Below are 27,487 nucleotides of genomic sequence, written 5' to 3' on the forward strand. Positions count from 1 at the left end.
TTCATGATAAACATTTCAAGTATAGTTAAATGTTTAGGTCGAAGATACTGATAGTGTTCTGAGTTTCTTGTTTTAGAGAATAACAATAGGGCTTCATTGTGGGGAAGTGGTAACGGGCGTTATTGGGCAGAGAATGCCTCGATTTTGTTTATATGGAAACACAGTCAATCTAACCAGCCGAACGGAAACAACTGGACAACCTGGGAAGATAAATGTAACTCAAGATGTCTATGAGTAAGTTTTGAAATCAAAATTTTTTAGTTTTATATTCTTGTTTATTATAACAGTAGTTTTAAAAGCGTTGTACCAAAAAAGGAGTTGTACGGTTATATCTAGTTACAGAAAACATAGTTAGTAGCAGCAATAAAGTCACTAGGTGAAGTGTTTGTTAGACTAAGAGTCCAGTAAACATCTTCCCTGGCGCCCAAATCATTCTTCTCTCCTATATTCCTGTTGTCAGTACTTACTCTTAGTTCGCTTTGGTTATTCTTATATTTTCTTAGTTAATATACATCTTTTCTATTCTTTACTGTTTTCTCAGGGCATGCAAATAGGCCTAACCCTACCTTGAGTATCAACTGGCCAATCTCAAGCATACCCAGCTAGCTGAATTGCATTCAGTTTTAACTTTTATTTTAATTTAGTTTCAAACTTATCTTCACACTACTCTACAGATCTTATAACATCAGGGACCTTGTCCCAAGTGATCTGCCTACTATTTGTTACAGAAGCGCCCAAAGTGGATCAACATAAATTTGTTACAATGACATTTTAACAAAAACTCCTCGTTCTGAAAATGGATTTGTGTGGTAGATTAGCAGGTATATCCAGGTTCAAGAAGAAATGCAGCAAAAAGAGCTTATGCGGTAGGACATGTACAGATAATAACAGACCATCACCTACTACAGGTAATATTCGTCCTACCTTTCTTCAGGGCTTCCGAGGTCTCAGTCTCATGAGCCACCAGGCACTACTACACTAATCACTAATCAGTGTCTTACTGGTACTGGGAACAGAGAATTTATACCATCGATGTTAACGTGGTTTGTGTGGAGGTTAGCGTTATTTTCTTTATGAGAGGTCTTTATGTCGAAGGTAACCGTATGCCTTCATCTCTTGTATTGAGACAATTTGGCATTTTGTTAATTTCTATGGTTTCTTGGATCATCATCATCATGGCTTATTCACCGTGTTTGCCGCCCTTTTGGGCTCTCTGATTTATTTATTGCGGAGAATCAGTCCGCTGTTGTTTTTTTTTATTATTATAGCAGCGTGTGTGACTTGGCCCTGTCTACAATTTTCCTCCATTCTTTCCGGTCCTTACAGCGCTCCTTCCAATTGTAGATTCTCAGCTTCTATATGTCTCCTAAGACTTGATCTCTTCATCTTGTTTTGGGTCTCCCCTTTGGTCTCTTTGTTGTTGGTCTCCATCCAGTTATTCGCTTTAGGGTAGAGTCTGGGTTAGCTCTTTCTGTGTGTCCCAGCCACCTGAGCCTTTGCGTCTTCACGAACTTGATTATGTCTTCACCCTTGATGACTTCTTTAATTTCTTCATTGGTTAATCTTCTAAATTCGCCTACACTTATTCCCACCGGTCCCATTATTCGTCGAATTATCTTTCTCTCTAGGATTTCCAACATCATTTCATCTTTTTGTGTTAGGCACATCGTCTCTGCACCATAGGTGATCACTGGCCTGATTGCAGTCTTATAAATTTTTAATTTGGTTTTCTTACTAATGTACTTTTCTAACAGGCCGCTTTTTCCTGCTCAAAAATATAATTGCGTCGTCGTCCACAATATCGCTTCATATCAGTCTCGGTCTATTCCTACTGATATCACTGATAGGGTTTGCCTAGGCTGTTAGTTATCATTTGCTCTTCCCATATAATCCATCCATTGTTCTTCTTAGAAACGTTCTTTTAAATATGAGTAGATGGTATGCATATGTTTTGGTGATGGTTCATATTTCTGACCCATATGCTTGCACTTGTAGGATATGTTTTGTATATTGTAAGATTGTATTTTTGGCTTAAATTTCTGTTCTTTAACTGTTTGTTTAGCCCAAAATAATATTTGTCAATGAAAATATGACAATACAAAAAAAGTACAGAACATAACAAGCAAATTAGTGAAAAGAAAAAAAAAAGTCATAAAGTGGGCAATAAAATAAAACTGTTAAATAATTTTGACATTATAATTAAGTTAAATGCTGGGATTTACTTTTATATATGAATACACTCTGAAAAACACGTAAATGGTTATAAAAAGAAATTAATATCCTTATTTTTACAGTTTTTTTAACAAGAAAATTTCCAAGAGTAATTGTTCTAGACTACACTTGTTATATAAGAGTACATTAACATCATTTTTACAAACCTTTACCAATAATAATACCTATATGACGATAAAATAAATATTAAATAAATATTACATAATCATTTATTAATTTTAATATCGTTTTCTTTGCCTAAAAAGTGCATGTTCAGTAAAAGTATCACGTCAAATATGGACGGTAAATTAAAAAAAAAATGTATATTGTTATATCATAAAAACAAAGTCTGTTACGAATATAATAATTGATAAATTATTGCTAATAACGGTTATCTGGCACGTTCTACTAGTGATTGGATATGTTGTTTAAGATTTTGTTTATTTCCTAGTTTCTAATGGTTTTGCTTGAACCATTCGATATGAATTTATTATATATTTTATTGATAAATTCGATATATCTGAATATATTCGGTATTTTATTGATATATCGTACAAAGATGCGAGTATGAGGATCAGATTTACGTAGAATTGTATTTTTTAGCATATTATGTCAAGAAGAAAATTTCGACGAGCAATTCCACTTCGACTACAGAGGCCCAGTGACCATGAAAGGAAAAACAGAACCCATGGACGTATACCTTCTCACCAGGACCAACACCTAAATAATGGCTTAACTAGATGACAGCATTAGCATTCTTCCACTGTTGCAATATCTTCGTTATTTGAAACTGGAGAGTGAAAACCGCAGTCCGGAAAATACACGAGCCATAACGATACCACATTCTATTGCATGTTACTTGTTGTGAATATTTTAATTAATATTTTATTTAAAGCAATAAAATTGATGTACCCGTTGTCGTGTTTGTTTGTATTGTGGGTTATTTACTTTTTAAATCAACAAAATAATATTCTAATATACAAGGGTCGTTGGAAAAGCGTTGAGTAAATATTTTGTTTTATTATTCTTAATATTTTAATATATGGCATTATTTAAAAGGTACTTTCACATTTTTCAAGTTCTACGATGTAACTGGCATATCCATAATGTTTGTCAAGTTCAGAAAACCACTTGTCGTTAATTATCCGGAAACACAAAACGCTTTTAAAGGTTCAAATTTCTTGAAACCTTATATAAATTATTGTGTAACAAAATCTAGAGACGAGAACTTTAATTTATTATGGTGTACCCGAAACTCGTTGGTTATATTTCCAGACTACCTAAGTGAGAGGATTCGTCGATAAGCTGAGAACCAGGTGGAAGTTAACAAGAACTCGAGCTCATCTATACTTTAGCGTCACATAGTTCTTTCCAAAGCAAGTAAGCAAGCAATTTGATTAAACCCAACCTGTGAGATATGTTCACCCAAAGAATTACGTTCGGGTGTAACAATTTATTGGAGCGAGGTGTATTAACTCGAGTAAAAACAGGAGTCACTCAACCGCGCTCCAATGCTCCAGACCATCCCTTTTCCCCGTCTAGCACTCTGATGCGCGATAGGGGCACAACTATCAGCCAAATGCTCTCACGTGGAGGTCCTGGGTAATAGAACCCCAACATGGTTTCCTAACTGAATTCAAAAATCAGGACAGCGCATTGTCGCTATATTCCTGTTATCTTAATGTGGCTTATCCGCGAACTAAAATTGCTTACTTGGGCCTCAAGTCTCCGCTCTGAGCTAAGTTCAGTTCGGCGACTTGGTGCTCAAGGGTTTTTATTGGTTTTTGTTAATATTTTTTTTGTGGCTTGCGCCGGTTTTTGTTAGTAGTTTTTTGATTTTTTTGGTGGCCGAAGCCGTTTTTTGTTGTTTTTTTGGATTTTTTTTGTAGGATGCCTGAAACATAAAATCAGAATTAGTGCATATTAATATAATAAATTATCTACTTAAAATTAACTGGGTCCACGCTATACATTGCGATTGTCCACGAGTGTTATGAGCTACGAACTATCTTCATTGTGCGTTGTTGTTGTTTTTTGAAGTGTTTTCTCTCTGGTGTTTTGTTTTCTCTCTGATGTGATTGTTGATTTTCTCTCTAGTATTATAATTTGTTTCTACTATTTGTTGTTTGGGTCTTTTGTGCTTCCATCTGTGGAAAGCGTCGTACCTCATTATATCTCGCAGTATGTGGCTGGGGTGGTTCTCTATCTCCGCGAACTTTGTCCTAGCTTTTTCTTTCATTGTGTCAGTCACTATTATTGTAGTTCTCTAAAGAGAAATCTTTCTGCTACGTATCTCGCTTTGTTGACTGCTTCTCTTAGGCTGTTGTTATGTGCCGCTTGTATTTTCTTTTTTGATGTATTGCTTATGTGTCGCCGTGCGAGAGATTCATATGTTAGTATAGGAAGAATTATACTATTTATTAATCATATTTTTGTTTTCAGTCTAAGTTTGCTTTTTCTTCCTGCTAGGCCTCTTATTGATGCTCTTGCCATGTTGGCTTTTTGTACTGTAGCTTCTACATGTTTGCTAAACGTTAAGCCTTTGTCCATGATTACTCCGAGGTATTTTGCTTTACTTTTCTACTCGATGGGATTGTCTTGCACAGTTACCTGTTCTTCTGGTTGTTAGTGCCTCTTTTACAAAAGGTACAGCCTGTGTCTCTTCGGAGTTTATAGCGATTTTCCATTTTAAACTCCTTTCTTCTATGTCGCCTAGCGCTGTTTGTAAGTTGTTTACCGCTATGTCTACATTTTTGTATTTGGCCCCTATCGCTGTGTCGTCGGCATATAGGCTCACACTGGTATTCATAGTGCGTCGCCAGGAAGAGTCGCCGGCGGATCTTCAGTTAGCGAACACTCCATCGAGATTTCATCTTCTGTTTCATAGTCAATCTTCGGAGAACCGCTAGTGGGCGATCGGTTACTTACTACTCGATATGAAAACATAGACGTATTTGATGACAAGGATCTACAGCAATCGTACTTGTGAACTAGTCGACTGGAGTTACAATTTGCCAAATTTAAATGTAATCGTTTCTACTCATTCATATTAATATTATAATGTATAATATATTAAAGTTTTTAATATTGGTAATAGTATTAAAGCTTTTAATATTGTTTTTTAATATTACTAATAATATTAAGTAATTAAATATTGCGCCTTGCATAAAAAAGGTACGAGATAAATAACTCGTTTTTTTATATGAAAGTGCAATTTTCTTGCAAATGCTTGGTTTTTTTTACAAGATAAAACAAATTGTATGAAGAGTAGCTAAGCGTTGGGTAGTCAGTGGCGAATCTACGAGGAGGGAAAAAGGATCTTCTGAATTTGCCAATACTTTGACTGAACACACAACCAAGAGAGGATGGAATGTTGTCAGACCATTATCAATATTGAAATATAACCAGTACGTGACAAAAAACGATGTAGAATATGTTGTATGGATAAAATTTGAAAAAACACAATTTACGAGTGTGCTGATTGTGACAAAAAAAAACCTGGACAATGCATAGGATATTGTTTTCGCAAATACCATTCAACCAACAGATAGATTGCATTCAGTATATTAGTTTAAATAAAAATTTTATTTTCTAAAGACCTTTTAATTGTTAGCTGATGTCCCACTAACAATTTCTAATTTGATTTTCTATTTTATACACATTGATATGTTATAATTACTCGTACATACATTTGTTTTTCTTGAGTTGTTTTTTATTTATTGATATTACATTGAAAAAAGTTATAGGTTTTTATGGAATTTTGAGTGGTATTGAGCAGGAAAATTTGGAATTTTAGAAAGGAAGAATTGTATTTATTTATTAATTACTTCAACACAGCTAAGTGAAAGAGCGCCAAACGGTGTAACATAAAATTGAAATCAATTAAAATGTTGTTCAATAAGTCTTCTTCGTACAATCTGTCCATATTTTGAGCTTGATTCGGTATGTGAGGTTCATTATCATCTAGTTCTTCTTCCACATTATCTTGTTCATCATTTACATCATTCACTTTGATCCCAATATTGTGAAGAACTGCACATGCCACAATTATTTCTGGAACTCTTTCCAATTTATTATTTAAACCCCGACTCAAACAACAAAATCTTTTTTTCCACAATCCAAACAATCTCTCAACGGTATTTCTCGTTCTAATATGAGATCTGTTATACCTTACTTCTTATTCAATTCCAGGATTTAAAAGAGGCGTCATTAAATACGGTAAACAAGCATAGCCACTATCTCCAAGAAGAAATCCTGTTAAACTGCCATTCTCGAAACGTTGTTTCACTGAACCATTATTGAAGATCATCGAATCATGTTCTCTTCCAGGCCAACGAGCTACAACTTTGAAAATTTCTAAATTGGGTCCACCCACTACTTGGACGTTTATTGAAAAATATCTTTTCCTGTTTCTATATACCTCGGCCATATTCCCTCCAAGACTTTTTATTGGTATGTGGGTACAGTCTATACACCCTGTTACTTTGGGAAAATTGGCAATATCGTAAAACAGCCTTTGGTTCTTTCTCTGGTTTTCGAGACCTTCAGGAAATTTTATATATGTGGGTAATAGCTGAGCAAGTAGACGGGAAATTTTAAAAATCCATCTCGAAACCGTGGGTTGTGAAAATCCTCTAAGATCTCCAGTTACAATCTAAAAATTAAATTAAAATTAACTATACTACGATCTACCATTATACATACATACACACATATATATATATATATATATATATATATATATATATATATATATATATATATATATACATATATCATGTTCTGAAAATATATTCTTTAATTTATCCTACCTGAAAATTTCCAGTAGCATAAAATCTCAAGGCAACTAAAAGATATAAAATGGGTGGAAACGGTAATCCACGTCGATTAATTTTCACCATTTCATCATTTATTACTGGCAACATTATTTCAATAACTGTTTGTTTTCGAAATCTATACCTTTTTCGAAATTCATTATCATTATAAAAGTGTAATGGATTTTGTATGTCCCTTATATATCTTCTGGGTACTTGTAATATATCGTTTTGTTCATTTATTTATCGGTTAACTACATAATATTGATGTAAATCGTCCATCGCAAACGTATTTCAAATTGACGGGCGAATCGGCGAATCGCCAGAGCATGCATATACCTTCTCTGGCGAAGCTTCGAAAATCTCTAAACAGGGCATGCGTCATTCGAGTGTGAGATCACTGTGAAAGCGACTGGCGCGTATCCAGCGACATGCCAGCGACTGTTCGGAGAAAGATGCTTTACGCTTGCGTCAACCAGGCTGTAGGTCGACTATGAAACATAGATATGGTGGTGAACAGCCAGCGACGCGCTGGAGTCGAACTATGAATACGAACGTCAGTAGTCTACCTGGTGTTCTAGGTATGTCTGCTGTGTATATCGTGTACAGTAGAGGTGACAGTACCGCTTTCTGTGGCACTCCAGCCTCCGGGTTCCCGGGTTCGGATAGGACTTGTCCTATCCGGACTCTGAAACTACGATTGCTCAAGTACGAAGAGATTAGTCTTGTCATTGCTCCGCTGTAACCGTATCTTCTCATTTTGTAGATCAGTCCTTTATGCCAGACTCTGTCTAAAGCTTTGCTTACATTTAGGAAGGCAGCTCCTGTGAATTGTTTGTCATTAAATCCAGCTGATACGTACTTTGTTAATCTGAGTACTTGTAGCTCACTGGAGTGTTCCGATCTAAAACCGAATTGAGCTTCGGGTATTATATCTAATCTGTGTATTTCAGATTGGAGTCTACTGAGTATCATTTTCTCTACAATCTTGCTGAGTGCAGGTAGTAGGCTTATTGGCCTGTAATTTTGAGTGAATGTGCTGTTTTTTCCGGGCTTTGGTAATATTATGACATGGACCTCTTTCCGTCTGTTTGGGAATTTCTTGAATCTTATCATCGCGTTGATTATATTTGTTAGATATACTATGGCTCTCGCTGGTAAGTATTTTAGAGCCCTGTTCGTTATTTGATTGGAACCAGGTGCTTTTTTCGGCGAGCTATTTTTAATTAGCTGGTTTAACTCTTCCGGTGATGTAGGAGGGATGATTTCGTTCGGGTTTTCGGGTCTTTCTCTTTGTCTTTTGACTTCTTCTATAAAGTCGAAGTCCTCGTCTGGGTGGTAATTTAATGTACACTCTCTCTCAAGAGTACTCCTCATTACCTCTGTGGTGTAGACTATTCCGTTTTCTGCATGTAATGGAGGGATTGACTTTCTGTCGTTTCTCAGTATTCTCTGGATCCTCCAAATATTTTGCATATTTGGTCCTTGCTCATCCATGTCTCTTATGTGGTTTTACCAGCTTTCACTACGGTGTTGTTGTAGTGCTGTTTTGACCTCTCTGTTTAGTCTATTTGCTCTATTTTTTTCTGCCTGGTTCCTTGTTTTTCTTGCTGTGTGCTTTGCCCTGTTCTTTTCCCTTATTAAGTCATTAAGCCTCAGCCAAGGCGATATTCAAGATACCTAACAGCCTGAAAGAAGCACTGGTTACAAAATTTAATGAAGTTCTGTCTTTTTTAAATTACTGTAAACTCTATAATAAATTACGATTTAATTTTTGTTACATGTACATACATAATATACATTGTACCATATTGTTGTCATGACTTGTAAGTCATGACTTTTAAAATGTACCTTATTTTCTCTATTTGTATCATAAACCTACCGCTAATAACTCCAGTGGTTGATGCGGATAAATAAAATAAAATAAAAAAAAAACTTCTACATGGTCTAGTTTTTGTTGTGCGAGATTTTTAAAAAATTCATGTTTTCTTAATTAAGATTGCAAAATTATTATCGATATAAATAAAATTTGGTTGTTTGGGCTGTTTTATTATATTATATAGATTTTCTAGACATTACAGTTAGCTTTGTGTTCGATTGATGGTAAGTATTTATATAATAGCTAATGACGAGAAATAATATATCCTATTGTATATAAAAGTGTAGAAAAAATATACCATTGAATCCCTTACCAATAATTTAATCATCTTATTTCTTTAAATGCCATGCCTTATTCTAGCGTCGGGTTGCAAATTTCTTAACCAGGTTTTCTTCTGTTATCTATAAGATAGACTTCCACTACTAACTATTTTGCCTTCTAATACCTACTATTTAATAAACTCTATGCTTAATTCGATATAAATTGTTAAAAAAAAATAAAAACACTGTTAAAAATATTTTTAATGTATTTCAAAATGTTTTACGAGATTCGATGAAGGTACTTGCAGTTAATTACCTTTAGCTTTAGCAGTTTTGGATGCACCTGAAACAATGTATAACTTAAAATATACTATAAACAATTAATATATATCAATACTTAAAAACTTTTCTTTAAACTAATGATCTCAAATAACGATAAAGCGTAAACTTTTATTTCATCATTATCATATATCATCATTATGGCATCTTCACTACCAACGAAGTCATTGCCACTCTCTTTGGGATATTCAGATTCATTTGTCGCAGGGAATCAGTCCACATTAACATTTTTAGTTTTACAATTGGTTGTGTGACTTGACGTCTTATATAATATCTCTTCATTCTTTCCTGTTTTTGCTTATGGTTTTCCATTCCCTAACTCCCATCTTCTTAAGGTCTGCAATTATCTTCATTTGGTAATATTCTTGATAACTGCTTCTGGATTTCTCCTTTCTAAATGATTGTGCCTTGATAAATCTGACGATCTCTTCTTCTTTCAAAAGTTCTCTTACTTCGTAGTTGATAAGTTTTCTAAATTTATTCTTACCTAAGTTTATTGTGCCTGCTATTATCCGAATAATTTTTCTATCTAGGATCCTCAATTTTTCTTCATCGTTCTGTATCAGGAATAATACTTCAGCACCATATGTGATAACTGGTGTAATTGCTGCTCTGTTAATGTTCAGTTTAGTTTTCTAAGTAGGCTTCTCATCTTTGTGGAAGTTGTTGTATTTTCAGTAAGTTGTGTTTCCTGGCAGAATTCTTTCAATAATTACTATGCTTCTATCATTAATTTCATTAACTGAGACCCCAAGATATTTAAATTGTTCTACCTTTTCAAATTAATATTAGTTCCTTGTCACATAAACTATATTTTTTCTTGAGGATATTAGGTATTTTGTTTTTTTTTATATTAATTTTGTCAAACCTCCCTTAGATGCTTCCTTGTATAACTTAGCAAAGTCTTTCTTTAAACTGTTTAAGTTTCTGCTAATCAATGCTATGTCGTCAAGTTGCGACGTCGATGTTATAATTGTACCTTTTATTTCGGTAGCTCGTATTGTACCTTCTATAGCGACGTTAAATAATGACGTTCATTGAAAGTCTCCCTGTCGTACTCGAGTTGCTATTTCTATATTTTTGGAAATGCTGTCATCTGTTGTTGTTATCTGTATTGCTGTCGTCGATCCTTCCATTGTCATTTTCGTAATCTTTATGAATTTTATTTCGATATCTAGGTTTTTATGTCTTTTTGTAGCAGCTGATTAATAATGTTATTCCTCTATAGTTGTTGCATTGTGTTCCGCAAATATCCGCCGTATTTTACATTCTTCAGTCATTTTTCTTGTTCCCAAATCCTTATTATATATTTTTCGTTGTAGTTCTTCTTCGCCTCGTTTTGGATTTCGTATATGCCTGATGCTTTCATTTGCTTTAGATTTCTTTTAACAAATATCCGTATATCATATATCGTAAAAAATCCTCATATGACGGATTTTCGATTTCGTTTTTATAATAAAGGTATGTTTCTTCTGTGCATTCGTCTCTAGCCTTAAATAACTCTTCGTAATGTTTCGTCCATATTTTGGCATCAATTTTAACTGTTGGTTTTTCTTCTTTTATAATTTTATATATTTATATAGCTTTATATTATTCTTACTATTTTGTGGTTATGGTTATGTTGGATCGGGGCAGGACCCATTTATGAGCCCTTCAGATACTTAGACCTCCTAAGACGGGTCCATTGCATCACCCCTATCATACGGAATAGGCCCATAAGGACTTATGGTCTGTGGCGTTTCTGGCTGTTTCGGGCTCCTATATCTGCAGTAATCAGAAGGGGCTCCAAGTCTGAACCGTTCCTGCCGTTGTGAACGTCTAATCCGTTAGTAACTTTGTTGCCTCACAGAGTACAAAATCAGAAACTCGTAAAGCTGTTAAAAGAAAATAATATGGATAGTCGAGATATACGGGTCATTGTCAATCTGTACTGGAATCAAAAAGCAAAGGTTAGAATCGAAAATGTCGATACAGAAACTATAGTAATCAAAAGAGGTGTTAGACAGGGTTGCGTGCTATCCCCATTGTTATTTAATCTGCACAGCGGAGCTATTTTTAACGAAGCAATATCAGAGGAACAACAGAGTATATCAATAAACGTAAAAATTTTGAACAACATAAGATTCGCAGACGACACCGCTGTTTTTGCAGACAGTCTAGAAGCACTGCAACACTTAGTAAATAGATTACATCAAGTCAGTATAAAAGGCTAGTTATCGAGAGAAAACAAGTAGAAAGAGTGTATAACTACAAATATCTAAGAACCTGGGTAAATGAAAACAATGACCAAGGTAGAGAAATAAGGACACGCATTGAAATTGTAAGACAAGCATTTATAAAAATAAAATCAATGTTTGTTAATCGAGACCTTCCTCTGGAGCTGATAGAGAGCCTTAAGATGCTACGTTTTCTCGACTTTGTTGTATGTAATGGAAAGCTGGTCACTAAAAGTAAATAATATAAAGAAGTTGGAATCATTTGAGATCATTTAAGAAAACAAGAACGCTGGAATATTAAAGCCGTATCACTAGAGGTGCGAAATAAGAGATATTAAGGCTCATAATACAAGGTAAAATCAAGGGTAAAAGATCCATAGGAAGACGAAGAATTTCCTCAATAAGAAACCTGAGAGAGTGGTATAGTTGCAGCTCAGTAGATCTTTTCAGAGCAGCCGCCAATAAGATACGGATAGCTGTGATGATAGGCAACCTCCGATAGGAGAAGGAACTTCAAGAAGAAGGCCTCACAGAAAGCCACAAATCTCTTTAAGGATAACTCCTTATTTACCTCGGTTACATAAAGATCAACTCCAGGATCTGCCAACTCCGGTAGGCCAGTGCCGGGTACTTCCAGAGGGCATGTTACTAGGTTTTCTCCTCCTCGTTACAGACGGCACCGTGGGCTATCCGCCATTCCAAGCAGATGAAAGTGCCGCTTGAGTCTACAGTGGCCGGCCACCATAATGACCACCAGAGAGCACCCTCTACGGTCTAGAAGGAGCAATTATACTGTAAGACTTTTGGATGTCCCCACTATATGGAGCCTAGCCCGTCTCATACCTCCACAACTGGCCCAGGATTCCTGAAACCTCCGCAGAAGAAGTTCTTTAGTTCGGAAGAAGGTTCGGGTCCCACCGGCAGAGTGAATGAGCCCTGTAGTGCCAGAGCGTCAGCCCATTTGTTCCCTTCCACGCTTGTGTGTCTCAGTACCCATACAAAGTTAACCTTATTGGTCCGCGCAACATCAGCAAGTGCTTCTTTGCACTTAAGAATTAGCTTAGAGCTAACTTTGGCCTTTCCAAAGTTCTTAGCGCTGCTTAACTGTCAGAGCAGATAGAGATGGTTCAAATCTGATAGATAGATACAAATATGATTCCGCTCCCATAAACTCCGGCACCTACTTGTTCGTCGTTTCTGAACCCATCCGTAAACCAGGTGAGCCCGCTTCGATAGATTGGTGCAGGCTCTGGTTCCATCTACTTATCTCGGTCAGGAAATTGAACTAAGAAGGAGGATAAGAACTCAATTATTTCTATTTACTTCCAATTCTTTAATAAGTTCATCAATCCATCTCTTTATTCTATTTGTACAACATTTATCTGAGTCTTTCTTTCTTCTGCTATACTCTTCCAAGTCTTCTCAACCTGTCTTCATCCATTTCTTTTGTGCTAGGTTTTCCCTGGTTGTTGTTTCGCAGTCTTCGTCGTACCATTAGATTTTCCTCTTTATTCCTTTATATACTTTAACTTTTTTTGCTGCTATCGAAATGTAACCATTTATTTTTTCCAGGTGTCTTCTATATTGTTAGGGTTTAAGACTTTTAATTTGCTTCAGACTTTTTAGAATACTCTTTCTGAATTTTATCCGACTCTAGTTTCCCTACATTTCAATTTTTTCCTTTGGTGTATTGTTTGGTGTCTTTAATTATTTTCATTTCCATATTTTCTTAAACTAGTAAGTGGTCAGAATCTGAATTTGCACCCTGATACGATCTTACATCTTGCATTGTTCTTTTCTACTTTTTTAAAATCAAAATATGATCTATTTATTTATCCTCATTTGATCATTGTATTAGCCATCCTACCTAATGCTCTTTTTTGTGTTTGGTTACAAAGTATTCTCCCATTATTATTCGTTATTGTTTGAAGAGTTTTTTTACAGCTACGTCTTTGTTTATGTCTTCCATTCCTATCGTTGCGTTGAAATCTTCTAGTACAATTAATATATCATTCTTGGGTATATTTTATATATCTATTCGAGTTTTTTATAAAAATCGTATGAATCATTGAATGTCAAATTGAATTTTTTGCGCTAGATTTTATTTATATGACCTATTCATATTACCTGGTAATCCACACGACTGAAGTTGTATTTTAATATCTTCCACTGCCAATTCTTTGGTTGCCGCTAAATCGTCCAACATAGCCAGAAAATCCGCAAAAAGGATACCCTTCACCTGGAATTTACAGTACGCCAAACCAGTGTCAGTTCTTGTTAAATCTTTAGAAATAACCCCAGCTTGTTTGAACCAAAAATCTATCTGCTTCAAATGAATGGTTTTAGTAAGCAAATCTTTCTTTTCGTAAACTTTTGCAGCGTCTGCTTTCGGATCTGAGGCAGCCCCTACAGTAACGACGTCTGGGTCAAAATGGGCGAAGTTTAGGAATTGTTGGTCGAGTTTGATGATTTCCCACTGTTGTTCAGAAGGGGCAGCTCTTAAGGGAATTGTTGGGCCAAACTGTCCAGGTGCGGTCATTGTTCTTCAAAGAAAATTAATTACCTGATGCATTTTTTAAATGTAACCAAAGAAAATTTAGTTTTTATAAAATAAATAGTGTAAATATTTGTAATATTTTCATACTGCCAACGTTATTCGATAGTGACAAATATAAAAATGACTTTTTTGCGTTATGTTTATTTGACCTACAATAGTTATTCGGCCAGTCACGAGTCGTCAAAAATGCCTATAAAAAGAAGAAAATCAAATAAAATAAGACAAAAGTAAAATAAACAAACACAATTTGACACTTGAATAATATCATGACATGAATTAGAACATTTCACTACAAAGATCAAATTGAAAATCACGAATACTATTCGTGAAAAAAATTCTACCAGAAATCGTCAAAACCGTTATAGAAGGAAAAGCTGAATATATTACGGAAATCATATACTAAGAAGACAAATATTCCCTGAAAAGGGTCTTTTAGACCAATACGTCTACTAAATACATTGAGCGAGATCCTACAAATACGAATTAAAATAGACTTGAAAAAGAAGTACCAGAAACAGAAAGAATGCCAATATGGATTTAGAAAAGGTAAGTCTGTAATAGCAAATTGCAATAGCGGAATAAATAGCAGTTACCTGTTGGAACAGCTGAATGGAAATAGTGGCTGGAAATAAGTAGTTTTTAACTATATCATTTAATTTTGTAAATCGAACAAGAAGATCTGAAGATAAATTTAATTTGGTAAATTGAACAAGAAGACTGATAAATGCTATTATGTAGGCACTAAAGTCTGAAACGAATATTAAAATGCATATAAGACAAACAATCATTTCTCCTTAAACGTTGTTGAACAAAGGATTATAACTATGTTTATTTAATTGCTTTTAATTTTTATGCTTTTACTTTTTTTAATACAAACAGTTCATTTATCGATGTTTCTACAAATCGAGCGCGAAATGAAAGTTATTAAGACAATCTATGTCTAATAATTTTATACTTCATTTAATATTTCTAATTTTTATAAGAAAGAATAAATAAATGGTATTTTTACAAAAAATTAGTAAGAGTATCTGTTTTATTTAAGAATGTGACTTTTTACACACAATTGAAAACAACAGGTCAATTCTGAGTAAAATTCCGAAGTTTCTCTAAATGTATAAATGTTAGAAAAAACAACCACAGCTGTGGAAAAAAATTCAGTTTTATACATGAGAAACTCAAAATGTGTTATTAACAAAGATTCGATTGTTGAGTTGGATACACCGAAAAACGCTAAAATCACGAAAAATACTGGGAAACTTAAAAACCACCAGAAAACACGAAAATCGCCGAAAAACTCGAAAATGACAAAAAATGGATGTTAAGGCGGTTCGACTCCCTTATTTCCGACGAGATGACAATATAAGGCAAACAATTATTTCTCTTAAAACGTTATTAAACAAAGCATTAACTATTTTCATTTAATTTATTTAATTTTATGCTTGAAAACGCAAAAATAGTAAGTATTCAAATTAGTTTAATATTTAAAAAAAATACAAATAAACTGTTTAAAATATATTTATTTCGTTGAAATCATATAATAGAAGTATAACTTCTTACGTGCGTACTAAGTACATACACTCTTTTTTTTATTGAAGTGTTTATTCTTTTTCACTATTGAGAAGATTGATGGACTCAACATTAAACAGATTGAACCTCATACCGACTATTAAGCCAGGTTTATAAACGGACATAGTACATAATCATAAGTCATAAACATAACTTCAACCACAATCATAATTCATAAGACTTAAGATTGGTTTATAACTAGACATAATACCTAACCATAATATTTAAGAACTACTTCAGAAAATACAAACCTAACCAAATTTTTATAGAGCTTGAAGCATTTTTTTCCGGTCTTTAGATTCATAGAAAAGTGAAATAATTTTAAATAAATATGAAGATTAACAGAAAAGTTGCTTTGGCCATGGCAGCAGTACCACTTTATTTAACAATTGTAGCGACTATATCTGCCATAGTTCTTAACAAGCAAAGAAGAGTAAGAAGGTTTGGTGTAAGACCCATAAATAGAAAGCGTGATAAGGAAGGTCTATTTGTTACTCTATTTAAAGGTATGAAAGAGCTGGAATGGGATGAGGAACAGTTCTTTAAGTACACACGTATGACAAAAAATCAGTTTTATTATTTACTACGTATAACAAGACCATACCTACAGAGAAACAGAAAGAAAGGCTATTTGACACCAGAACATCGACTCGTATTAGTTTTGCAGTAAGTTCTTCATTAAAATAATGCATTTTACTCAGTTTTTTAATGGTTTTTAGTTACTTAGCAGAAGGCTGTTCAATGCAAGAAATCGCATGGAATTACAGAATAGGCAAAACAACAGCACATAAGATTATTAAAGATACTTGTGAAATACTATGGAATGTCCTTTCACCCTCGCAACTGCCAGTCCCAACAGTTGAAGAATGGAAAAATAGAGCAGAGGAATATTACAAGCAGTGGAATTTACCAAACTGCATTGGGGCAGTGGACGGTAAACACATTGCAATAAAAGCACCAGCAAAATCTGGAAGTACTTACTTTAACTACAAGAAAATTTTTAGTATTGTTTTAATGGCCACATGTGATGCAAATTACCGTTTCACAATGGTGGATATTGGAGGTTTTGGATCGAACCATGATTGGGTAATTTTTAAAGCCAGTGGTTTAGGGAGTGCACTACTAAATGGAAATTTAAATCTTCCTCCCCCTAAGACCTTACCCAAAACAGATCTTCTAATAAACCATTATATTGTTGCAGATTCTGCATTCCCTCTACATCAAAACATAATAAGACCATATGCAGGAAACAACTTGGGTGAGAAAAAAAATATTTTTAATTACAGAGTTAGTAGAGGGAGAAGAACTATTGAAAATGCCTTCGGTATATTAAGTCAGAGGTGGCAAATTTTACGTCGTACCATACAGGCAGAATTAGAAGTTAGCGAACTAATTGTGCAGGCTACAGTAGTATTACATAATTTTCTTCAATGTAGTGAAAAGGATATGCCTAACTCTGAAAAGAGATACTGCCCTACTGGATTTGGCGATTATGTGGATGATAATGGATTATTACATGCTGGGACTTGGAGAGAGGATCCCTACTCCTTAAGAACAGTCAACAAGGTTGGATCAAACAATGCAACGCATTGTGCTAAACTGCAAAGGGAGAGATTGGCAGATTATTTTATTTCTCGAGAAGGGTGGCTTCCATGGTAGGAGAATTATGTTAATCGTGGTGCTATCCCAGACCACTTATAAGAGAATAAAATATAATATTTTGGAAATCGTTTTAAAGCTAAGTAGTACCAAAAATTTAAGGACTAATACACACAAGCAAAATATGAAAAAAAATAAATTAATTTTTTTCTACGTCTACGTTTTTTCCAAATACCCATTTTATAGATTTATGGACCTTACCTTTATAAACTTACTAGTGTATTGTTTCTTTTGTATGTTTATTTTCTCTTGCCTTAGAAGAAAAAGAGACAGTATATATTTTAATAATAATATATATATATATATAAGAACAAACCATTTACATGAAATATTTTTCCTTTTAAGTGCAGCTTTGTATTTTGTATTGTACTAAAATTTAGATACCTAAAAACTGGGATAACTCTTGTAGGAATTGAAATAAATAAATATGGAATTCTGATTTAAAGTTTTTAATTATTTGTTTTAAACACATCAGGAATATTTTTCCACCACATCAGCTATTTGCATAAAAAATGATTCAATTGCCTTCAATTTAATTTTTTCGCTGCTGTTTGGAATTTTTTTCATTTCCTGCATTAGCGCCATGGCAAAATGGTAGTCCTCTTGGTCGGCATCATTATTGGACAGAATTTGTTCTATATTCCGGCCTAGACTTGTACAAGTATTGACAAGTTTATCAATGGACACCTCATTTTTTGCTGCTTTTCTTTTTATATTTTTTTCCACCCTGAGAGTACCAATTTCTTCATTTGTAACTTTGGGCGTGGATACTAACTGTGTCATTGTTTTTGGTAATGACACACAGTCTGATTTTGAAGTCCCTTCTTGCCCTGACTCATTTGAAATATCCTCGTCTACCTCGTCTAAGTCATGTTCTGTGGGAACAGAGGAAAGAATACCTTCATCGTCCACAAGCATTTCTGACCATGAACTTGATTCATGGTCAGTCTTTTGAAGTAGTATATTGCTCTTGGTTCTAAAATAATTAACTATATATAGTGAGACAGTTCTATAATACTCTTACCTAAATATTACCTTCTGGTCTGAATTCCTTTTGCAAAGAATCCCATCCTGTCATATAGAGTCCATGTGTTAATTTGAGAAGCAGAACCTGTTTTTATTTTTTTTCTTTTATTTCTTTCTCTAATAAATTTTGTTCTCAAATATTCCCAAAGTTCTTGACATTCTTGTACTGAAAAATCATAGTAGTTGCATTAAAAGTTTCTCCAAAAAAAAGATGAAAAACTTACCCTTTACTAGTATAAACATAAATATAGAACGGTAATAAATAAATTTAAAAAAAAGTCACAACAACAATATAAATATGTATATAAAATGTAATTTGTAGATTAGAAAATATTACTTTTCTCATCAGCTTAAAGATAAATACTTACCGGTAGTAATCAAATTAGCAACAGTCATTCTAACAATAATTATGCTTGAAAATATATAATTCAAATGACATACCCAAAGACTACAAGTTAAATAATTTGAAAAAAAAAATAAATCAATAAACACGACAAATGAGCTAGTGTCACTGTCAATGAAAATTATAAACGTCAAAATTTACAGTAAACAAGGTATCAAAGACATGTCATGAATATTCGAGAATAATTTCATGCATGCGAAAAAATACCGTGGTATACAGAAAATGGATTACATCTTTGAGTCTTACTCTGTCAAACGATTTCTTTAGGTCAATCAGACACATAATTGCTGGTCTGTTATACTCTGTCGATCTCTCAGTAATTGCATTGCATCTTTACACGATGTTCCACTACGAAAACCCTATTGTTGTTCATCTGCTAAACTTATCCTCTGATTTATTAGCACTTGTAAAATGTTAGTTTTAAGTTTTAGCGTAGTATTAAACAAGTTCTCTATAATTTTCCGGCTATTTTTTATCTCCCTTTTTGTATAGTAGAATTAGTTCTCTCGTTCTCCATCCTAAGGGTATTTTATTTTGATTTATTATTTTAATAATTAATGTTGTTCATTTTTCCTTTTAATTCTTCTCTGTTTAATTTACCATACATCATTTAATTTACCAAAATTAATAAAGTTTGTCTGTTGATTGATTCAGATTATTCATAAAGCAGTGCCATTCTAAGCAAGTATCTCGTGGCACATGTGCAGTAAAATTGTAAACTGATTTTTGCTTATTTGGTAGAATCGGGACAATACAATAGCAGACAATGTATGATAAATGGCTGTAAATTAAAAAAAGGGAAGAACAGGAACACATTTAAAAACAATAGCTAAATGATTGATTTCATTTCAAATTAAATAGAAACTTTTTTATTCCTTAAAAATATCTATACATTGATAGCTCCATTTTTATTCCACGCTTATCGTCAATAGATGATTTAAATTTAACCCGGATCTCTTACAATAATTGGTAAAATTCTCATTACATACAATACTTTGATAACAATAACTACCTCATTAAAAAGTACCGACGATAAGTACGACACACAACAATGGTGGTCAATTTCCAATTTTTCGTATTATTTTTTTGTGTAATTTCTTCATTTTCTATGAAATTTGGGTTATGGTGGCCATCAGAGACGATTAGAGAGAGTGTGAGACACCTGAATACATCTCTAGAAAGCCAGCGAGACTGTTTTCGTAGACCTACCTTCAACTTGCTACCAATTGTTAGTACGATAGAACTGTATGGTGGTACCGCAAATTTAAGAATTTTCTTCGGCTTACATTCATATTTTATAATTGCACGATTTTAGTTGTGGACTTGATTTTTTATCTGATGATCGATCATATGTTTTCAAATACTGTACTCTTCTACTATTTTCGTTGGGAATAAGCCACAATATAAGTTTAATATAAGGTTTTTTTTTGACATTTCGATTTCCACTTCGTTCTCAATCGTTCTCAAAATACTCAAATACTCAAAACAAATTTTGTTTTTTGTTACTTGGTAAAAAATTGTTCTAATAATTTAATTTTATCTGACTCATTTAAACTGACAATTTAGACATATATTATACATTTTGAAGAAGACGACTTTAAAATGATATTGCTAATATTGTTGAGTTGCTTTCCTGAGACGATTTTATTGTAAGATAGTTCATTCGACTACATTAAACCAACTTTATCTTAAGAATAGTCATCAGAAAAATTATAGCATGTCATTCGTCTTTAAAAAGGCAACAACATGCAATGATGAGAGTAAAACTTCTGTTAGTGATACAATTGGTCTCATTTAGCATAATTAGAGCCGCTTCTATCATTTTTCTTTTTTTGTCATGTATTTTTCATCCTATAAGAAGAAGAATAAGAATATACATTAAGAATTATTATAAGCAATAACTTTTTTTATGTTTGGTGATAGCATTGTGATAAACTAAAATAAAATTAATAAAATACAAATGAGTAAAAATAGCACAATATTGCGTTACTACTTTGAATAAACAAGATCCACTTTCTTTAAAACCACTGAGTACATATATATCATAAACACAAAATTTATATGTCCATAGCTGTCGTAGATAGAATACCTTAGACGTGGTCAACAAGGAAGTGGCTAGGGTTTGTTGCAAACCGAAGCATATAACTACTATAACTTCTGATCCTTTATAACGCTCAATATCTGCATTCTTGCACATCCATTGCTTTTTGTGTTTTTCGCTGGTGCATTTCTAAACAATATTTGTGTTTCCGAAATTTTAGATTTCTCTTGTTTATATTTAATAATGGTTTGATATGAATCACATCATGAACATGTATCAGAGTGTGGCCGATGGAATCTCAAATTTAAGCCTGTATTGTAACGAATTATTTTGCCTGCCACATAGGGTATTATTATAGGAGGTTGAAAATTGGATACAGAAATTATCGAGGTAGAGATAGGGCATGCAAAATAAACGAAACTTATGCGAACGGCGCTCAGGGTTTATTTGGAGAAACTGGGTCATGGATAAGTGAATGAAGCAATGGTATTGGATTGGGGCAACTACAAAAATGAAACAAAGGGGTATTTACATGAATCTCCTGGACAAACGGACAAAAAAACACAAGAAGGTCCTCTAGCCATTTAAAATAGGGACGCCGTTTCGAGGAAACTCCCTGCTGGATGAAAGAAAAGGTTTTTCCGTCCTAAAAAACACAAAAGAGAGGTTAGGAATTTGTTAGTTGTTGTAGGTTAGTAAATTTACTAATGTTTGTATTTTGAGAATGATTTGCGAAGTGGAAATTGAAACGTCAATAAACGTACTTTAACCTTTAATTGTGACTTATTCCCATTTAAATAGTAAGTTTAGCAGATTAGCAACAGGGTTTTCGTAGTGGAAGATCGTGTACATTGCAATATTCGTTATAGAGCAAATTACTGGGAAATCACTAGAGTATAATAGACGAACATTTCTGTGTCTGATTGATCTAAAGAAAGCGGGTGACAGGGTAAGACTCAAAGATGGAATCCATCTTCTGTATAATAGAGAAGTTCCCCTAAATATTACAAAAACTATCGTAAACATCTATCAAAACAACAAAATGGAAGTCAGAATAGATGGACAACTAACAGAATCTATAGAAATGGGTAGCGGAATAAGACAATCGATTCATTGAGCCCGATGCTCTTTAATTTGACCATGGATGAAATTATCAAAAGCGTTAACAAAGGAAGAGGATACAGAATGGGAAACAAAGAAATAAAAATACTCTGTTACGCAGACGATGCAATATTGATAGCCCAAAGAAGATAGTCTGCAAAGAATGGTCCACAGATTTAGCATAAGAGAAAAAGAATTTAATTTAATATAATTTATCTCATCTCAGAAAACTAAAACAATAGTAGTCAGGAAAGCACCAGCCAGATGTAAAATAGAAATTGATGGCATCAGTATTGAACAAGTAATGGAAATAAAATACCTGTGAAATACACTCTCTATACAGCGTTCCACGTTAAGAAAATAACATTAGGTTTATGGAGATCAGTGTTGCCAAAACTCTCAAGCATACGGTTTACTAGATTGTCGATATATTTTTCGAATTTCCATTTTCAATTAACATTTAACTGTAAAGTCAGAATAACAACTGAAGAACCACAAAGCACAAAGCCTTATTGTCATTATGTAATCTCAGAGAACGACATAAAATCGCTGAGATACGCACCGTATTATTTTAAGTTGCAATTAGTAATTAGATATATGCATTCCAAGCGGTCCGTTTATTTGCTTTTAAATCTTTAATAGCCGGCAAAGTGCATGATTTAACTAAGCAATATTTTCTACTGATTTCTATGATTCATGGTATATGATATTCTTACCGAAAAACAAATAAACTGTCGTTACTATAATTAAAATAAAATTATCTTTTGTAAATAGGTACTATTTATTTAATTAAAATCATTTTCCCTACTTTTCATCTCTTGTAGCGAATGGGCAGTTTTGTTCAATTACGTTAAAAAATATTAATTTAATTCATGTCTGTGAAAACGAAAATACAAATTACACAAACCTGAATCGTGCTTGTGTTCATCGTTGCGTTTCTATCGTCCATAAGAAATACATGGCCCTATCTCCGCAATGTTATTTTCTTAACGTGAAACGCTCAGCTATGGAGACCTGGATAAAGAAGTGAGAGATCCAGTACAAAAAGCAAATAGACTGGCAGGATGCCTTAATAACACTATATGACGAAACAGACACATGAATACTGAGATGAAGTCAAGAATTTATAAGGCCAGTGTAAGACCAATAATGACATATGCCTCAGAAACAAGACCCGTCATAGCCACAACGCAAAGGCTACTGGAAAAGGCAGAGATGAGATTAATGAGAAGAATTACATAAAAATAGTGACATAACTTAATAACTTTTTGAAAATAAAATAAATATTGTTAAATAATCTTTAAACTTAAAATAAAGTTTTACATATTTTATTTTCCAAGGGCTTCGTTGGATCCTTTGTTAATTCATGTATTCTTATTCAAGGTATTCTTAAGTTAAAGTTGATTTCATGTAATCGAATGAACTATCTAAGTGTTAAATACTTTCTTAATCTGTCTAGAAATTATCTGTCTGGGAATTATCTTATCTGGGGCGTATATAATAGAATCGCACAACAACTGATCCTTTAAACCCAAAGAGATACCGTAGAGATGTAGGAAGAAAATAGGTTTCTTGGTTAAAAAACATTATTAAAGAAGGTTTCTTAATTCTACTCACATACGAAAATTATTGAAGTCACAAACTTTTATGGTCGAAAAATATAAGAGAAAAGGTCTTAATACACTGATCTAGAGTTGCACATACTTCACTGAGTTAGTTGCAAACTTTCAATAAAGATGGTACTAACCGAAAACGAATCGATACAATCTTCAAAGCCTTTTTTTGTATATATTTGTCAACTCTGTGAAAACTCATATTGTTGTCTTTCTTGATTCATATCTCGAATGCATATCAAATCAGTGCTTCTGTCCTCAGAAGTCAATAAGCCCATTAACCAAAACTTTTATTCTCTTTCAATGTATATTAATAGTATGGTTATTTGACAATATATGCACTAATGTGACTAAATTTAGCTGCTTTCTTCGTCAATTAACATAACCGAGGAATATTCATTCGTTAGTTATTACCTAGAGGTCAGTAAGTTCAAATAATTCATAATACCAAAACAAGTTTTACTTTTTCTTTAAACCTCCTCGCCTTCTCGTGGTAATTCCAGCGGGCTATTCCCTCGAAGTCGTTGTTCACGAAGGCAAGTGGGACACCGTCATCAAGCAGCGGACAGTTGCCAGTCAGCCTTCAACTGTTCTTTTGGCTATGTGATTTTTTCCGTGTCCATCGAGTGTGTTATAACGAAGAAGTCGAGGAACGACTTTGAAATTTTGTTATCGCGCCTAGCAGATGTCCTCCGCTCTGCTGATTAACGTGCTCTCAGTGATTGTGTCAATTAGAATAACAGACTTTTTCTTGTGAAAACTGTTCGGTTTTATTCATTCATAGAGACTATTATCGGGACAATTGATTGAAAATTGTAAGTATTAGATTAGACTCAGATAATTGTTTGACTCGGTGCAGATTGGTGTCTGCGCGACGATACACTAATTAATATATTTAGTTGTTATTAGCAAGATTTGCCTATGTATTCCACGACATTTAGTTAAATCTACTTTATATTGCTAGAATTAACTATTGGGTTTTCACCTAATTAGTTCAAGAAACTGTTATTAGACCAATAACTTCGATATATTTTCTATATGCATGTCAAATATTGTATAATCATGTTAGTATATGGATGTTTGTTATTATAAAAAGAGAATGGAGCAAAATGACTGTTAGATTTGTAAATTATCTATTTTGCCACAGGCTATTATTGTATCGATATAAAAACTAAATAGACAAGCATGATTTGTTGTTTGCATCATTGATTAAGTGGTTTTTCAACAACATATTCATTTTAGCTGAAAGATCATGTATATTATTTGTTTATTTATGGTTTACGAACTAGTTGAAGAAAATAATTCATGAATTTTTGTTGGTTTTGGTCTTTTCCATTCCCATAATTCGTCTCCATTAGTTACTATTTTTTGAATGGAATTTGACACTTCTTCTCTCAATGTGTAGTCGCTGATCTATGTTTAGTTGATTTCCTATGTCCTAGTCTTCTGTGTCCTCTTCCTCTGTTGACAACTACGATGACTTCATCATCATTTTGACTTTACAACCCTACGTAGGTCCTAACCTCCTCAAGAATTTTTCTCCAGTCGTCCCTATCCATCGCCTTCCTTCACCAAGCACGTATTCCCATATTTCTCATGTCTTCATCGATGTAATAAAGCTTGTAGCATAATACTGAATGAGTCTCTTTGATGATTCACCTATTCTAAATTCCATCTTGTTGTTTTGGTAAATATTTTCAATAGTTTTTACGGTATCTATGGGAACTGCTCTATTGTACAAAACCTGAATTACATCTTTGAGTCTGTAATAATACTGTAGGCAGGATCGCCATCTTAAGTAATTGAGGGAGAAAAACGACAATCTTTACTTGACGAAATCTACGTTGGTTCTAATTTATTAACCGAATGAAAAGTGGATTATTCAAATCATCTTATGGTTTACGCAGCAATTTTGACTCAATTATGTGTAAAGTAATTTATGTTATAATAATTTTTTTACTAAATTTTTCGGAAAACTACTCCTTTTAACACTACAAGTGTTACTCTGTCGAATGCTTTTATCTCGCAAAACAGAAAACCAAAAAAGGTATATCGATGGAAATCAATCGTATGTACGTATTTCTGACTATTGGTCGTCTTCAGTAAGGTGCAGCAAAGTTAGAAAAGGAGCATGTTAACTTGGAAAAGGATCATTACAGGAGCAATGCGACCAATAGTCAGAAATACTTATATACGGTTGCCTTCATCGATATATCTTTTTTGGGTTTCTGTTTTGCGAAACATGCCATTACATTTCTGACTTTTTAGCAATTTGTAATTGCCGAATATATTCAAATTGTTGTTGTTTATATACTTTGAACAAATCGGGATCCTTAGTGGCATCTGCAATGTGTTTAATAAGAGAAAGATTAGATCTGCAAGACCTTAATTCATTATTAAACCATTGCAAGGGTGTTTTTTTGCAGTTTGTCGTACTTTTATTAGTGGAAAATTCAATAATATTAAGTTGCTATAAGTTTAGGTAAGAAAGATTGTCAAAACATCAGAATTCTTAGTAATATGATAGAAAATATGTTAATATAATATATGATTATATAAGATGATAAAAAAGGTCTATCTTTATACTAGCTAGCGCAGGTTTAAGCTTCTGTAAACCAGAAAAAGTAATAAATCATTAAAATGTTTGATTAGTGTCAACAACTTTATGCTCAGAGTCAATAAATAAAAATTGAGCTCTATGGTCAGAAAAGCAAGGCTCAAATACGCCCACTCTGTAGATATTTTCAGAAAAATTTGTCATAATATTGTCGATGCAACTACTGGACTAGAATGTGATTCTAGTATAATCGTTTATAGTTACTTGTAGACCAAAAGATGTTAATAAATTTTGAATATCAAAAGAAGGGTCAGATTCAATTTTAAAATGTATGTTAAATTCACCAACTATGATCAGTTTGTCTGCTTTACTTTAAGTCAAAATCACTCTTAACCGATATTTATACAGTTACAATATGGGTTTTTTATTTCTTATTATATATATATATATATATATATATATATATATATATATATATATATATGTATATATATATATATATATATATATATATAAATAAGATATATTATATTATATAAATTATTAAATATTATAAAATATTATATATTATATTAAATATTATATTATATATTATATAAATAAGAAACAACCAAAGAAATGGACAAAACCAACTAACATTCAGGAGTTCGAAAAATATATTGGTAATTCATTGAAAGATACCACAACAGCAGACATCAATATATTGAACAAACAAATAGTCAACACAATACAACAGGCTCAAACTAAATATTGTCCGACAAGCAAAAAAGTTGAAAAACTGAGTCAACCCACGAAAACCCTTATAGAACTAAGGCGACAAATGAAAGGAGATAACACTACAAGCAAAGAAGCGATAAATCAAATAAATAAGACGATCACAAAGGCAATAAGAAAAGACATAAGAAACTACAATGTAGTCAAAACAAAACGGGCAATAGAGCAAAATAAGAACATAAAAGTTTTGAAGAGGAGCGTACAAAAGGGGAAAATAGAAATTAACAAACTGAGAAACAGCACTGGAGAAGAAACAACGAACAGAGATGAAATATTAAAAATAGTCGAAGAGTTCTACACAGAATTATATAGATCAAGAAAAAAAGATAACAATACGATAGATAACTCCAATTACACTAAAAACTGGGGTATTAAACCAAGGATCAGATTTAATGCCCGATATAACAAAATCAGAAATCAAGGAAGCCCTGAAGAAAATGAAAAATAATCGAACCCCGGGTGAAGATGGAA

The 27,487-nt window shown here is 33.2% G+C and overlaps 3 protein-coding genes across 3 annotated transcripts in view; 2 read left to right on the forward strand and 1 right to left on the reverse strand.

Moving 5' to 3' along the window:
- Positions 1–3,128, forward strand: part of Gycbeta100B (guanylate cyclase soluble subunit beta-1-like) — a 38,403-nt gene extending 35,275 nt beyond the window's left edge. The window contains exons 12-13 of the mRNA XM_072543471.1: positions 77–234; positions 2,815–3,128. Coding sequence (XP_072399572.1) covers positions 77–234; positions 2,815–2,935 — 279 coding nt within the window. The 3' untranslated portion in view covers positions 2,936–3,128. The remainder of the gene's footprint in view (positions 1–76; positions 235–2,814) is intronic.
- Positions 3,129–9,412: 6,284 nt separating this feature from the next.
- On the reverse strand, positions 9,413–14,398 carry LOC140450049 (tubulin polymerization-promoting protein homolog). Its single transcript, XM_072543472.1, has 2 exons — positions 13,847–14,398; positions 9,413–9,507 (listed from the first exon to the last, which is right to left on the reverse strand). Exons 1-2 carry the CDS (start codon positions 14,256–14,258, stop codon positions 9,473–9,475), a joined length of 447 nt encoding a protein of 148 aa, XP_072399573.1. The 5' UTR covers positions 14,259–14,398; the 3' UTR covers positions 9,413–9,472.
- A 9,840-nt stretch (positions 14,399–24,238) lies between these two features.
- The window catches only part of LOC140451531 (glutaredoxin domain-containing cysteine-rich protein CG12206-like), an 84,090-nt gene continuing 80,841 nt past the window's right edge, over positions 24,239–27,487 (forward strand). The window contains exon 1 of the mRNA XM_072545389.1: positions 24,239–24,500. The gene's annotated coding sequence lies outside the window, so the exon portion shown is untranslated. The remainder of the gene's footprint in view (positions 24,501–27,487) is intronic.

Source organism: Diabrotica undecimpunctata, chromosome 9 (assembly GCF_040954645.1).
Source record: "Diabrotica undecimpunctata isolate CICGRU chromosome 9, icDiaUnde3, whole genome shotgun sequence".
Taxonomy (NCBI): Eukaryota; Metazoa; Arthropoda; class Insecta; order Coleoptera; family Chrysomelidae; genus Diabrotica; species Diabrotica undecimpunctata.